The 14,573-nt window shown below is 39.8% G+C and overlaps 1 protein-coding gene across 9 annotated transcripts in view; it reads right to left on the reverse strand.

The window, feature by feature from the left end:
- nolo (no long nerve cord) overlaps positions 1-14,573 on the reverse strand; it is a 171,521-nt gene that overhangs the window by 2,526 nt on the left and 154,422 nt on the right. For 2 of the 9 annotated variants that reach the window (XM_012362213.2, XM_067354671.1), the window contains 14 exons: positions 9,469-9,610; positions 8,713-8,806; positions 6,244-6,638; positions 5,313-5,442; positions 4,578-4,788; positions 3,801-4,111; positions 3,591-3,718; positions 3,337-3,504; positions 2,900-3,054; positions 2,604-2,693; positions 1,347-2,451; positions 1,176-1,282; positions 421-804; positions 19-172 (listed from right to left, as the gene is read on the reverse strand). In XM_012362213.2, coding sequence (XP_012217636.2) covers positions 19-172; positions 421-804; positions 1,176-1,282; positions 1,347-2,451; positions 2,604-2,693; positions 2,900-3,054; positions 3,337-3,504; positions 3,591-3,718; positions 3,801-4,111; positions 4,578-4,788; positions 5,313-5,442; positions 6,244-6,638; positions 8,713-8,806; positions 9,469-9,610 — 3,574 coding nt within the window. Of the gene's footprint in view, positions 1-18; positions 173-420; positions 805-832; positions 1,051-1,175; positions 1,283-1,346; positions 2,452-2,603; positions 2,694-2,899; positions 3,055-3,336; positions 3,505-3,590; positions 3,719-3,800; positions 4,112-4,577; positions 4,789-5,312; positions 5,443-6,243; positions 6,639-8,712; positions 8,807-9,468; positions 9,611-14,573 lie in introns of those variants that run through there. The other 7 variants (XM_067354674.1, XM_067354672.1, XM_067354673.1 and 4 more) reach the window with 7 other exon arrangements.

Genomic DNA, 14,573 nt, shown 5'->3' on the forward strand with positions numbered 1-14,573 from the left:
GAAAGAGTGCACACTCACCAGGCGACTGAGGACAAGGCGGACCTCTACACGTTTTCATTACAGGAGGTCGTGGTATATCTCTGCAGGCGTTTCCAGCTGGCTTTTTCGTGCCGAACCAGACGCACTGCAGAATCCTATACTTAATACCATCTTCTTCGCAAGACGCGGTGCACTGTTAGAAACAACGTTATTAGCGTAAACATTGGCGTTGCAATATTGAATTTCTCTAAACGTAAGATTTCAATGCATCACAATAAAGTTCCAATAACATGATAAGGGATTCTAAGACATGGAAAATAAATAAAATGTATATTTTAATATTCTAAACCGTTTCTTTTTTTGTTTGCAATATATGAAATTTCAATGCGTCGTGCGGTGAAGATCGAGATATATCGGTGCCCTTTTAAAGCGAGAATTCACCTCTGTCCATTCGCCGACCCTCCAGACGCCCTTGCAGGCGTCATTGTAGCACTCCTGTCTTTGTAACGGCCTCGTGGCTTCGTCGCACTTGCTCGCATCCAGCAACGTGACGTTCTCCCGATCGTCCTCCGTATCGTACACCAGACGACAGCTAATGTCCCGTTTCTGCATCGCCGTTTTCCAATTGAAGCATCTGGACGTTTCGCACGGAGTCCATTCTGTCGCATGCCATTGAGGGCATCTACCCATTCCGCAGGGTCTCACCTTCTGCGGTACTTGATGCCCGGCGTCCTCGCACAATGTCGCGCCGATAACTGTTCTCGGCGTAACGCGCGTGGAGTTGCCGTCTACCTTCGATCGAACTGTACACTGCGCACCTCGCATCTATGAAAATGAGAGATAAGATTTTCAACGTTATTAAAACGTTACAATGTGTGTTTGTGTGCGTGTGTATGCGTGTATGTGTGTGTGTTCTGATATTTCTAATTTCTTTATATAAATAATATAAATTATACAATCCTAATAAAATTTAAAATAGCATCCTCAAATAATACTACGAAAAGACATAAGTAAATACAATGATCAGGCATAATCTGAAATCATGAAATTGTGACTTATCGCTTCAAGCATCTGTCAGGCAAGTTCGTTAACAAACAACAATAATAATAATAATTTTGTAAATATGTTTTTCTCAAATTAATTTGAAGAATTATAAAAAATTCTCAAATTAATTACGGTGAGAAAAGTGGTCTTACCTGGAATCCACTTCCTCCGCAGGTTTGAGAACACTTCGACCAGTCGGTCGTGATCCACTCGAACACCAGATTCTCCGCATTCTCCACCGCTACGTTATAAGCCCTTCCTTTAATTATTGAACCACTTAGCTTTCATCAAGACAAAATGTAAGTTATTCAATATAATCTTACCTAAAGCAGCGAGCGATTCTACAACGGGATCCTTCGTCGCGTCGCCTTCCGCCGTTACGGTGGAGGCCGAAACGTTCGCGGGCGTATCTCCGGTCGGCGTATGTTGTCCTCTAGAAATCTCTTTGAGATTAATTAAGGAGGCTTCTTCCATGAATGCAACACGATCCTCTTGATCGCGAGACACGTTTCCCGCGTCTTCAGCGGAATTGTCTCCAGCGCTCGACCTGCGATCATCAATCAACGTCGTGTCTTCCCTCGCTCTATTTTCCAAGTTTCTGGTAACGGGAAATCGCGCGGCGGTATAATTTGTCGTGTGATTTTCCACATATGGCTCGATCTTTCGCTTATCGGACTCTTCCTCGAACGCGTCACTGTACTCGATTGTCTTGTTCGCGTGGCTTAAACTACGATGGTCCAACTCCGCTATCCTTAATCGGTCCTCGAGACTTCTAGATATCATTGTGGGGGTGACGGTGGATGAATCTTCAGTTCTCCGGTTTCCATAGGCGTCATGATTGATGGACTCATCACTATCGTCAGCAGAACTGTCCCCTTTCTCGAGCGTTTCTTTTTTCGTGCTGGAGTTCGCGACGTAGTATACGTCCGCGCCACCGTTTTCCGGGGACGTGATGGACTCGACGGTCATGATTCTGCTCTGAACGTGACTGTTGGGCGTGGTACTCCACTGACCTTTGTGCTCGTCTCCCGGTTTCTGCCATTGCCTTTTCACATTTTTCAGCGACTGCTCCATATAATCGATATCGGGCTTTGTGGCGTGCTTGATATTTACTTTCTCCATTACGCCGGGCGTCGGCTTAATGCCGTCGCCGTGCTGCAGCCCGAATATAGATTCGTCCAGGTCGTAGGGATCGACGTCGATGAATATCCGCTCCTCGTCCGGACCGAAGGTCTCGTCTGGGATGGCCGTGTTGCGATATAGATTGTCCAAGCTGTCGTCTATGCTCTGATACATCAAGTCGGTTCTTCCGTTAGACATTCTACGCTTCGTCGCCGTCCTCCCTTTATGTCCGTCCCCGACAAATGACGTGGAAGCGGCCTTGCGACTACCGCTTGCAGCCATTTCGCTGTGAAACGGCCAGTAGGCCTGTCATAAAGCGCGTTAATATTGAGCATTAACTTCGATAGAATGTAAGCATTTATGCCGAATAAATCGTTGAAAATTCGCTACAGCGGCAATTCGCTACAAGCGCGCGTTACAAAGTTCATAAAGTTGCCGCTCGCGTGTTAACGTCTTACCTTCAAGCCCGATATCAAGTAGCTCAAGTGCGGCACGAGGGTAGAAGCACTTGATGGAGCAGGTGATTCCACGGATTCGTGATATCCCGGCTGATTGATAGTCAAATATCGAATAGCCGACACCGAGGAGAGTTAGTCCAGGAGTGCGAAGCAAAGGGTAAAGAAACCATCACCAGAGTGTTAGTTTGATGAAATGAATTCATGCATATGCCATTTGTTAAGCAATGTCAAAATACACGGAAAGGATTATTGTAGTAAGAGATAATTTGCCGATAGAATTTGCTTTGCTCGCATACCTGGTTGAAGGAGGTAACAGTATGCTCTTTGTGCATCATTGTGGCGTCCGACGGAGTGGGACTGGTTTTCTGCTTCTTTTGATGTGGTTTTCTCGTTGGCTTGCTGGGAGCCTCATGGCTGAGGTCTTCGCTGTCGAAACGATTTCCATAGGCTGCTGTAAAAAAGATTAAAATTGTGAAACTGAAAATTTCATTATTAATAACTTCCATAATGTTCAGAAACTGCAATTTTTATTTTAAAATTAAAAAAAAAAATTATTGGATGCAATTTCTGAAGAGTTTTTAATTATAAAATAGCATTGTAAAATCAAGAGGACTTGCGTGGCGTTTTCAATGAGAATTTTTTTATCGTTTATACTTGCAAATCATATTTGTTCATACATTTTTTTTTTCAAGTTTAAATAAAGTCTGAAATTTGGTATAAAAGTTTCGCTTACCCGCATGATCAGTGTAAGGGCTTTCGCCCGAATTTGCTGGCGCAGAATCGAGATTCGCGTTTCGTTGTAGGTGAACGGAATTGCCGAGTCGTAAATATTCCTCGCTACTTATCTGCTCTTTGGAGCGAAATTTTACCACCAACTGCGTCTCTGCGTGCGAGTTTCCCGCTAAAAAATTACCATCACATTTTTCATAACGATGTATTGAAATCCGGATAGAACATAGAATATGGCAGGTGAGACAGATCGCTTACCAATACAGGCATAGACTCCCGAATCCGAGGCGGCTATATCGATTATCTTCAAAGCTCCCTTCCTGCTGATCTTGTATTTTCTTGATTTTCGTATTTCCTTGTTGTCCTTCGTCCATATAATCTGCGCTCTGATAAAATTATTACATCGCAGCCATCCCAATCGCAATTACATGAATATTACTTCCATCGCACAAAACATATTGCACTTACTTGTCGAACTTTCTAACCGGACAGCGAATCTTGATAGAAGGTGTCCCTTGAAAAATCCTAGCGAGTCCGCCGATTTTCAAGTCCACCTTCGCATTGATGTCCGTTTGATTGTATACCGTGTTCAAACTAGTGATTATCGGCGGCACGCTTAAATCCGAATCGTGACAGGCTCTGGTGTTGCAAGGTTTCTCGCTGGCTGGCTTTTGAAGCGGACATTCGCGTTCTTCGCGATTCTGCTTGCGACCTTGTGCCATTATTTGCTCGCAGATCACCTGTCGCTTCTTCACACCACCGCCGCATGTTTTTGAGCACTAAAATCATCCAATAAATTCAAGTCTTTCGCAAATTCGCAAAATTTAACGGATCCTAAAGCATATTTTAAACTGTAATACATTTTTAACTATCGGTAAAAATAGCACAGTTATTTTAATACACATCAAACAATTCTAGTTTAAAATTTTCAGGTGCATAATTTAATATGTGAGCTTTTCATTGTAAAGATTAACAATAGATCAATTAAAAATTACTATTTTAACTTTCACATTTTACTTAATTTTACTATTCTTGTGTGATTTATTTTAATAACGGCGGAGTTCTATGGCTCTTTTCTCTTTGTAGAATTATAAAATATATTTGGTCCTTTACATCAAGTAGCTTCATAAAATTTTGGTTTGCTGAATGAGAAGAGTAGTTTATCATGCTGCTAGCTACATAGCTCACGTGTCGAGAGCTCTCTCTCCAGCATTGTTAAATCTTTATACAAATATATACAAGTACCTTCCCCCATTCCCCCGTGCTCCACTTGACAGGGCAATCCCAGACATTGCAGTATCGTCTGTCGGCGGGGGGCGGTTGCGGACACATTGAACTTGGAACGGGCACTGCCTTGCCGGTGCCTTGTGTCACTTCGTGAATACAGGTAACATCACGTGTCTGTATACCAATACCGCAGGGGCTCATGCAAGTGGAGAATTCGCTATAATTCCACCTGCGGGCGTAGACGATGACACATTTGTCAAGACAGATTGCGCAGATATGTCCAATGGTTGTATACGTCACAATAATTATAATGAAATTTTAGTCAACCGCACGCAGCGAGATAAAAGATAACATATAATCATTTGTAATATAAGGAAATTATATCATTTAAATTTTAAACGTATTACAGAATGATAAAATCAAAATTGTAATATGAAAAACAAGCTAATAAACAGTTTTAGGTCAGAGCCGAGATCACACAAAACAAGATAGCTGTTCTTCTGTAAATTGATATTCTTTATGATATTATTGTATTTTTGTGTAAAATATTTATAAAACTCTTCTATATATTTTTCTTCCTGCAAATATTGTATATTTAACGAAAGAAATAATTGTTGTAAGTAGGACCAAAATTAACATTTATACGTAAGTTATCAGGATGTTATGGTAATCTGAGAGTATTTCGAACCGGCAACTCAAATATTATGCGAAACATCCTAACATTTAAGGCATTAAACTGATCGATCTGTTTACCTGGGAGGACACGGATGATCGTTACAGACTCGTACTCTCGCTTCCGGTTTCGTCTCCGTGGAGCATAAAAGTGGCATCACGGTTTTCCCAGTATCATCGCGAACGCAGTTTATAATAAGATCCTGAACACCTGTGGAAGAGAAACAGACACACATATATACATACAAAATCAACGCACGGTATTCGCTATAAACCGCAGATAATCCGCGTGAGCGGTATGTTCGCTCCTTTGTATTGCGTTAGACAACACAGACTAATCTTAATACGATTATGCGCGCTGTTAATTGTACAATGACATCGATTTTGCCCGGCTAATTGAGAACTATGTCGACGAGTTGAATTCATTTCATTAATCCCATTTCATAAACGATAAATGCCGGCTTTGGACAAATTATGCAATACTCGCGTATCCTGCTTACGCATATTACATAAGAAAGCGGAGAAAAAGCCAACAAATCATATAAAAGATTACTGAATTAATTTACATTCAGAGATATAGCTTTTTATTAATTACATATCCAGAGCTGTATATTTACTGAGATAACAAAGAGTGCTTTCGTAATGCATATGAAAAAATATATTTAATCAGTAATAACCAATTACTACAATTAAAGATTTGGATCTTGCCTGAACGTTAATTCAAGCAGAATCTTTATAGTGAACTTTATCGACATGCAAAGATTTGAGTTCACGGATATTTGCTAAAATAAACTGAGATAATCTTTCGACATCCACATTTATTAGCATGGGATCAACGTATTTAAAATGAGTTTCAGTTCGAAGCTATCCATCATTTCGAAATCCAGATATGACAGGTTGAATTTGAAACCCAGACCACCCCGGTTGGTTAAGCCTGATCTCTTATCCGTTCCGATCCGTCCTGGAACATTACCAAAAGCAATCTCGGCAAACAATAGTCGCCGTACGTTACCTCCTAAGCAAGTAGCGCTGCAGGAGGTGTAACCGCCTTCCTTCCACGAGTACGTAGTCTGTACGTCGCTACCCGGGGCGACCTTGATGCTGCCGTCGTAGTCACTTCCGCCGGAACTCCCCGACGATGATCTACTACTGTACATGTCCGTCAAACTCGACTCGGCATATCCGCTGTCGCCGACCGTGTCGATCCTGTAGAGGCTGTTTTCCAGCAAGCCGCACGGCTCCATAGTGCACTTCTCCGTCTCGACGGGTTTCGGACCGGAGCATTGGTTATCCGGCAACTTGGCGATCGTTTGGCTAAACTCGAGGTATATCTTGCAGCGCACCTCCCTGTGCCTGACGCCCTCGCCGCAGGTGACGCTGCAGGGGGACCATTCCTCAGCGATAAACCTGAAGCCCAGGTTCCAGAGTTGATCTCCCGGATATTCGCCCGTTAGTAAGATAATATGGTGAAAGGACGCGTCCGAGTGGAAATTTCGGCGGCTGAGATTATTAGGTCACGGAAAGATAAAAAATGTAATGGGCGGTCGCGAAATTTTTGGCAATCTACCTTTGGCGCGAGCACTTAAAAGAGATTCAAAGCGGTTTAAATTATTTTTTATGCATATGCGACGGTAAAAAATGTCCTAATTTTCGTGCTAAAAGAACTCGGAAAAGATCGGTGCTGAAATTCCATGGAAATATCGATTCGAATTAAATGTAAATTTTACAAAACGGTATGCTTTGCAGTAAGAATATTTTGCAATGCACAATTGTGCAACAAACTGCACTTTTCATTGGATGCAATAATTTACGATATTATCGGGGGGCCATAAATATATTTTATTATCGAATTTAATGTGTACGCGCGAATATATTCGTAAAAGCAGTGAAATAAAAAAGGTGCAGTGAGCATTCATCATGTCGTAATTCTCGCTGAGTTGATAATATGCAGTTAGATTAAATAAAACATTTCAACGTATGTCTCTCCTCTCTTTTTTTTCAAGTACTTTGCGCTGCGGTGAAATTATTTGAACATCATCTAAATCAGTATCGAAATTTAATTAATAAAAATCCGCATCTCCACTACAATACCGTCCATGCTTTCATTTATTCAACAAATATTTTCAATCATCGAAATTAAGCGAATATTATTTGGCATTGTTGCTTCCGTATAATATGCACTTTTCATTTATTTCTATTGTTATATTCCATACAATTCAACCAAATCACTCTAACTGATTCGGGTATAGATAATTTTTCATGTCAATAAATAATTTGTTGGTCTCAAACATTTTCAATTTGCTAATATCAGAGAAAGGATTTCGGTGTATTTCACAATGCTATTTCAATGTTTTCTGAACTTTGAGATAGATTTTTTCTGTCGTTTTCTATTTAATCTATCTTAATTTAGAATTATATATAAAATCGATTTTATGTTGTGTATGTTTTCTTCACAATAAAGTAAAATAAAAATTCTTTAAGACGTGACAAACTTCGAATGATCTAAATTTTATTTCAGATGAAGGGTACGACTGTAAGTAAGCGCGGCAAAACTTTTGTCCTCATATATCCTCGTACAAAATAGATTTGTGACAGATGAAATCGTTCTGATAACGGAAGAGTAGAATGCTGTGTTATAGGCACTAAAACTACGAGGAAATTGTCAGATAATACCGCACAGAGAGAAAGTTATAAACGCTAACTGAAGAGAATCTAGGTTCAGCATCTTATGGAATTTCGCTACGGTAGTAATGGCTGTTCCAAAGCTGCTGCCATTGTTCTCGAATCGCGATCGATGTTACATATCCCGCGAGGATTATAGCGAAACGGAAAGTTTATACGAACCGAGGAACATGATGAATTAATCGTTTCGTGGTCGCTTCGCGAGCTGCCTAAATTGGATTTTAAATTAGATCAAACAAGATATTTATTTGTATTTTTTTTTTTTTTTTACATTTTTCAAGTTTTATTGTAGAGAAATTAAAAGTGTCATCGCAATGAATTCGCAAAACGTTCATCAATTTCAAACTTCACAAATAAAAAATTATCAATATCTGATTAATTTAATTATCGATCAATGTTATTGTTAAACTATTCAAAAGTATCAGGGAATTTTAAAAAAACATATACAACATTTATTGGATGTGAAGCTTATTTTCGATCATCTAATTTGGGATAAAAAATTGTATCTATAATTTAATACGTTAATTTCTCTCGTAATATAGTGATAATCAGATATAAATGTATGCTTATATCATTTTTTTCTCTATTTAACCATTTCCCTAACTTTTTATTTTCAAGTCTATCATATTGGCTCATTGTTATATTACGCCTCTGCACGTAGCAATTGTCTAAAATATCTATAATGTCAATATATCGTAAAACGTCAATGTGCGACGTTAGAAAAAACACCGATAAATATATGCAAAATAAATACGTATATAGGATATATATACATATATACATAGGATTGAGTACTTACGTCGATTCAGAAGGTATCGGCTGGTCCATCAACTTCTCTGACACCGGGGATAGCGGATATGGCTGCACCAGAGGCTGCGTCATGCCGTCTCCATCTAAATAACATTTCGTATGCCGTCTCATTTTCTATGCATATTCCCTTTGCACACGATAACCGCGTCTCCCGATATTTCCCGAGCTCGGTCGGGACTTTATTTCTAAAGTTTGTTCCGCACGATAAAGTGCGTCAAATCCTCAGTAACAGCTCGTAAATCGTTAAAAGTATGATAATGCCCAACCGACAAACAACACGCGACGACAATGTGTCGCAGACTTGATATAAATCAGAGTATGTATATCAGAGCGATAAAACATATTTTCAATTATTATTATTACAACACGTGTAAATCTGGAAATTAATGTTCTACATATTTTATGCAACAACGAATCGTGATTTATCGGGGAATTTGATCATCTTGAACGATCCACGAGTATATGCAACGCGTAAATAGTAAGAAAATATGTGTTTTTTCCAAATTTATACGTATAGATAATTTAAAAATATGAATAAATATTTCTGAACCAAATTACGTATGGGAGACCTCTTAATAATTCGGAACCCGAAGTTTAAACTTTGTTAGCTTTCGTACGGATTCAGCTCTGATTCTACGTAATCAGTTTACGAAATATTGCATATGAATCTTCGGGTCGTCGCTTATAGCACGTTAAATTGCCGTTCGATCCAATACGGGGTTTAACTCAAACATAACGCAATTACATGTGGAACAGACGACGTTCGTCTTGCATTCCTGTTCGGTACGAGGACGTTCCGCAGGGTCGCAGTCCCTGGAGATGGCACCAACACCGTCTCTGCATTCGATCGTCCTCGTCCGTATTCCGGTGCCACAGGTCACGGAGCACTGCATAAATAAAAAGTTAAAATGCACACTTCGTGTAGAATTATAATAAGATGCAATGCGGGCCGATGAAAAGCGAGGAATAATATACACGGCTCATAAAAATTGAAATAGCCGAATTCACGTTTGAAGATATTAACAATTTACGTATGAAGAAAACGAATGAATTGACAAGATTGATAATAATAATGGACGGTATAACAAAATAATAACATAATCAGTAACAATGCAACACATTGTTGTGTCTTACATAATGAGTGTTACGCGCAGATTTAATAATAATGAAAGATTGTCTTATAATTAGGCAACACAAACATAATATTTATGTGTGTACATAGTTTATTAAATATTCCTTTATTAAATTTTCTAGTAATTGAATAAAAAAGTATAAGCCATGCAAAGTCTCTGATTTTGTAACTTGTTCTTTGTAATATATTAAAAACTGGTTTCTTCTAATGTAATGAAAAATACGAGACGCAAAAAGTCCGGCGAAAAGTAAGTCGCCGGAAAATGAAATTCGAGATTGCGTTTTTCTCCGAAAGTAAGGAAAGATGCAATCGAAACTCTTTTCGCGGCGCATTAACGACGCGGCAATTTCGCATGAAACATCGCATTCCACAAGGCGGACTAATGCCAAAGTACAATCTAATTTAAAATTCCGGATTGCCATTTTCGGTTCTCATTTCGCCGAGGTCGAAAAGTCTCGTCGGAGGCACGTTGCGCTCTCAAAGTTTCTCGTTCGCAATGAAACCTGTTAAGAAAGGCGAGAATGGAATAAAACGAAAGTAACGGGACAAAAACGGACTTAGCAAAAGAAATCGGTAGAAAAGAGATGAAGGAGGAGGAGAGAAAGAAGGAAGGAAAGCGGGGAAGACAATGAAGAAAGAGTCCGAACGTGAGAGCGCTATCGTTCAGAACGTCGAAGGTGGAAAGGTGACACGAAAGGAAAAGCGGAAACCTACTCGACTAAGTCGCCATACTCTGGCTTGCCTTCCCTTCTCTCCGCCTTCTTCTCATCTCATTTCCTCATTCTGGACTTCACCCTTCTTCATCTTTCATCTCCCTTCTACTCACTGTCTTTGCTTTTCATTTCACCCCTCCTACCCTCCTTCATGGCCAAGCCGTATAACTCGGAAAGAGTCTCGATAGCGAAGGGGAGTGCTTTAAGGAGCCTTGTGCTTTCAGTTCAATATTTGCATGGCTCCCGGGTACTCACAAAAGAGAGGAATCTATCAATTCCTGTCTTCCAGGGCGCCTCTCCGCGTACCGCGGCCTCGGATGAAATCATTACCGTGCCACGGGCTGACGGGCACGAAGCCTTTATGTATCGCTACCAGAAAAGAGCGCCATTTCTGGATGCTGCAGGTTCGTGAAAGCGAACGGGGGGACGGACTATTGTGTATCGATCAGAAATGAAGCGCCGTAAATCATGCGCCGCGCACACTTTTGCGTGCACATGACTGGGAAGATTCGCCCGCTTTGCCCGACGGGTACTCTGTGTACCTAATGCACTCATTGCTCCGTGTGCGATTGAGCGTAATGGGATTCGCGCAATTCGTTGTTCGCGCCAGGCAAATAACACTTTTCGAAGGATAGAGATATATGATATACCGAGTGTGCGCTCACATCTATCAACTGTGCAAATATATTTCGTTATAGCGTGTTTATTTTCAGGTGTTTTTCAAAAAACCATCGGCTCGTAGCAAATCTTATTTATTGATAAATTTATATATATTAAAAAATGTGCTTCCTATTTTTTTATATTTTCGCTTTAAGATATATGTCTTCTTACTAATTTATTAAAATTTCCTACAATATTTACAATCATAATCCAGTGCAAAAAATTTTCTTAACTTTCTGAAAATTAATTTTACGCGAACAAAAACTGATTAAAAAAAATGGAAAAAAAATCTTAAACTTTATATATAATAATCTAACATTGATCAGTAATATGATCAGCGAAATATTACATCCTGCGTGCGGCGGATATCGCAATAAATATACATCTAGGGCGACGAGCCGCATTTAGCGATTTCATGAATAAAGCATGACGTCCACATTCCGTAGGGAAGTTGCAGAGATTTTTCCTTTCACGTATCTGCCAAGAAACTTTAGTTCGCTCAAGAGACGGGAGGCGTTCACGAAAACTCGTACGAACGCCATTCTTTACTGTTATCTTCCCGTACGTTCATCGTCATGTCCTTATTTATGCAACGAGGCTGCATTCTCGAGGATCATGAGGAGCTATTTTATCCACAGCGGGAGTTCTCAACGAGTAACTGAACAAGGATCGGAAAAATTTACGATTCGCAGTCTTCTGCCATGACAAATATTGTCTCCGAGCACAAATATTATCTTTCGGCATCTTCTCTAACATTTAACACATCTACATCTGCATTGAAACATTTTTCATACAACTGTTTCCACATAATTTCTTTTCATAATAGTTAAGAAATACTTAAGTGATTGCGAGTATTCAAATATTGTCAAGCAATTTCAAGTCATATATTAATTAAATGCAAGCAACAGGCGATCGGGGAAATAATAAGAGTGTTTTGGGGAAAATTTCGATTTTCGAGTCAAATCCTTTCGCAAAGCATTGCAATTCGGGGCGCCAAAGTGCGCGCTCGACCGTCTAAAGTTGGAGGAATTCCAAGTAGATAAGTACCGCGCGTTGTCGGACATGTAAAGTCGCGCGACACTTTTATTGCGGAATAAATTTGAATAACATTCAAAGAAAGTGAAAAACCTTTGATGGAAATTCGAAGTGTGTGTTCACTTCAGAGAAGCCCGCCGCGATGTCAGAGCGTCCGCATTTATCATAAAGTTGCTCGACATATAACTCGCGCGTGTGTGTGTGTGTGAGACCTGAGAGTTTGTTACATAAGAGATGAAACAGCGTGTGTAACTTCCCGAACGCTCTAATCTCGATCAGATTTTCTTTCAATTTGAGAACCATGTCGTCGTTTGTTATTTCGCGGAGCGAACTTCGAGGCAGCGATTTCGCGGAGGAACTAATATCGCGACGAGTCGCACAATGAAAATTCTGGAAGGTCTCCAGGTAATGTATCGATTTTCGGCGTACAAGTGTCTATTGCGACAAGAAACTGGACCAAAGGCCAGGGGGGAAGGGACGAAGCAGGCTGTTCTGCCAGAAAGTATGCTAGGAAACTGGCATAGGCGTCGCCGAGTCGTTCGAATATTATGCAATATGTACCATGCCTGTTTGAATTGCATGTATTCACATTCAGACTGCGACAAAACGTTGGTAAACGTAAATATATATATATATAAGCGTTCTGGCCATCGCCGTGTAAATTTATCTGAGCTTCCTATGTTTTATGTAGACGTTTTACGGTAACTCTGGAGCACATCTGCTCTCAATAGTTTCTTACGTTTTACCTGAAATGTATTTCACAATCTGCGTAGCTACGATTCGCATTTGATGGACGTAAAATGTTATCTTTTCAATTAAAACGATGTTAATTTTAGTTTTTGGGTCAAGGTAATGAAAATACATGTAGTTCGCTCGCGGAAACCGACTGTAATAGGTCGACTCGAATTTAAAGTAGATTATTCCAGTTGATAAAATAATTTAATCGCAAACGAGCTCGATTCACTTTGGACGCACTAATTTGTATGCTTCTTGTTCTTCAAATAAAATACAGAAATATATTCATATTTCTGAAAGAGGAAAAAGGGAGAAAAAGAATTAAGTTTAGCAAATGTAGCTCGAAGAACGAAAGTGGAAAGAAATAATTCATTTTAGAATAAGAAAATATTTTTCTTTTTTTTCCCCCTAAAAATTCGGTTGAAAATTTTTGTATTTTTAAACCATATTAATTTTTAATATTTTTTTGTATCTCGACAACCGCGCTTCTGGTTTTCACAACCATTTTCTCTGTTCTTTTTTTCTCTTTTTACAGAACCATATGTCGCACGATTTTTTTCTAAACTTCTTTTCATTATTTTAATCTTTTTAATTTTTTGCTATGGACAATCAAAATTGCCCGATAAGGCGGAAGTCATCAGCACTTACTCTATCATTGACTGTGATACAAGACGTGAGGCGTCTCGTATTGAATCTCGAGTGCACCGAAATCAAAGTTCTGGAACACCTCCAGCGATTATCTCGATTTTTGGCCAGCCGAAAGAATAAGAAACTGCGGGCCATTGAATGTCGTGCCAGAGGTAGCACCGAAGCGCTCGCGGGCGCCGCGAAGTCGTGCTCGCAATCGAGGGATGCAACGTGCAGAAGCAGCCCCCGATATCTGAATCGCATTCGTTTGCGAGAGCTCGCAACGATATGCAGCGTTAGCACGCCCTCGTAGACAATGTCGTGGGTTGGATGCTTGCGCGTGCGAGCTGCGACGGCGATGACCTTTCGCGATGCGCTTATACCGACGAGCTTATCGAGCCGTCGGCCGCGAGCGTGTGTACGCCACTTACACACGTTAGGAATGCATGTGCATGCGTTTCGCGAGTGACTTCGTTGAGCCGCGTGAGCCTTTTCTGGATAAAACACTGTATATCTTTCGCTCTCCTTTCCTCCCCTGCATTTTTCATGCTTTCTTTTCTCTTCTGTCTCAAAGATATAAGAAATGCTCCCGGTAAATATGTGTGTGCTCACCATTCTTATTTTCTACCTTTAAAAAAAAAAAAAATCTTATTTTATCTGCTAGAATTTAAAAGGCGACGACATAGACGAAGAATAATGTGGAAAAGAGGATTTATCGATGTGCTCTTCCTTGTTTTCCCGTATTATGATGAAGTACAAAACAGAAAATTGTTCATCTGACTACATTTCTTGTTTAAAATCTGCAAGACACATTAGCAAATATGCACACTCGCTCTCTTTTCTGAGAGCGAAAATGTAACACCTATTTTGAAACAATGTATGCAAAAGCAGGATTAAATAAATTTTAATTTATTTAATTTAATATATTTAAAATATACTTAAAGTATA

Source organism: Linepithema humile, chromosome 5, assembly GCF_040581485.1.
Source record: "Linepithema humile isolate Giens D197 chromosome 5, Lhum_UNIL_v1.0, whole genome shotgun sequence".
Taxonomy (NCBI): Eukaryota; Metazoa; Arthropoda; class Insecta; order Hymenoptera; family Formicidae; genus Linepithema; species Linepithema humile.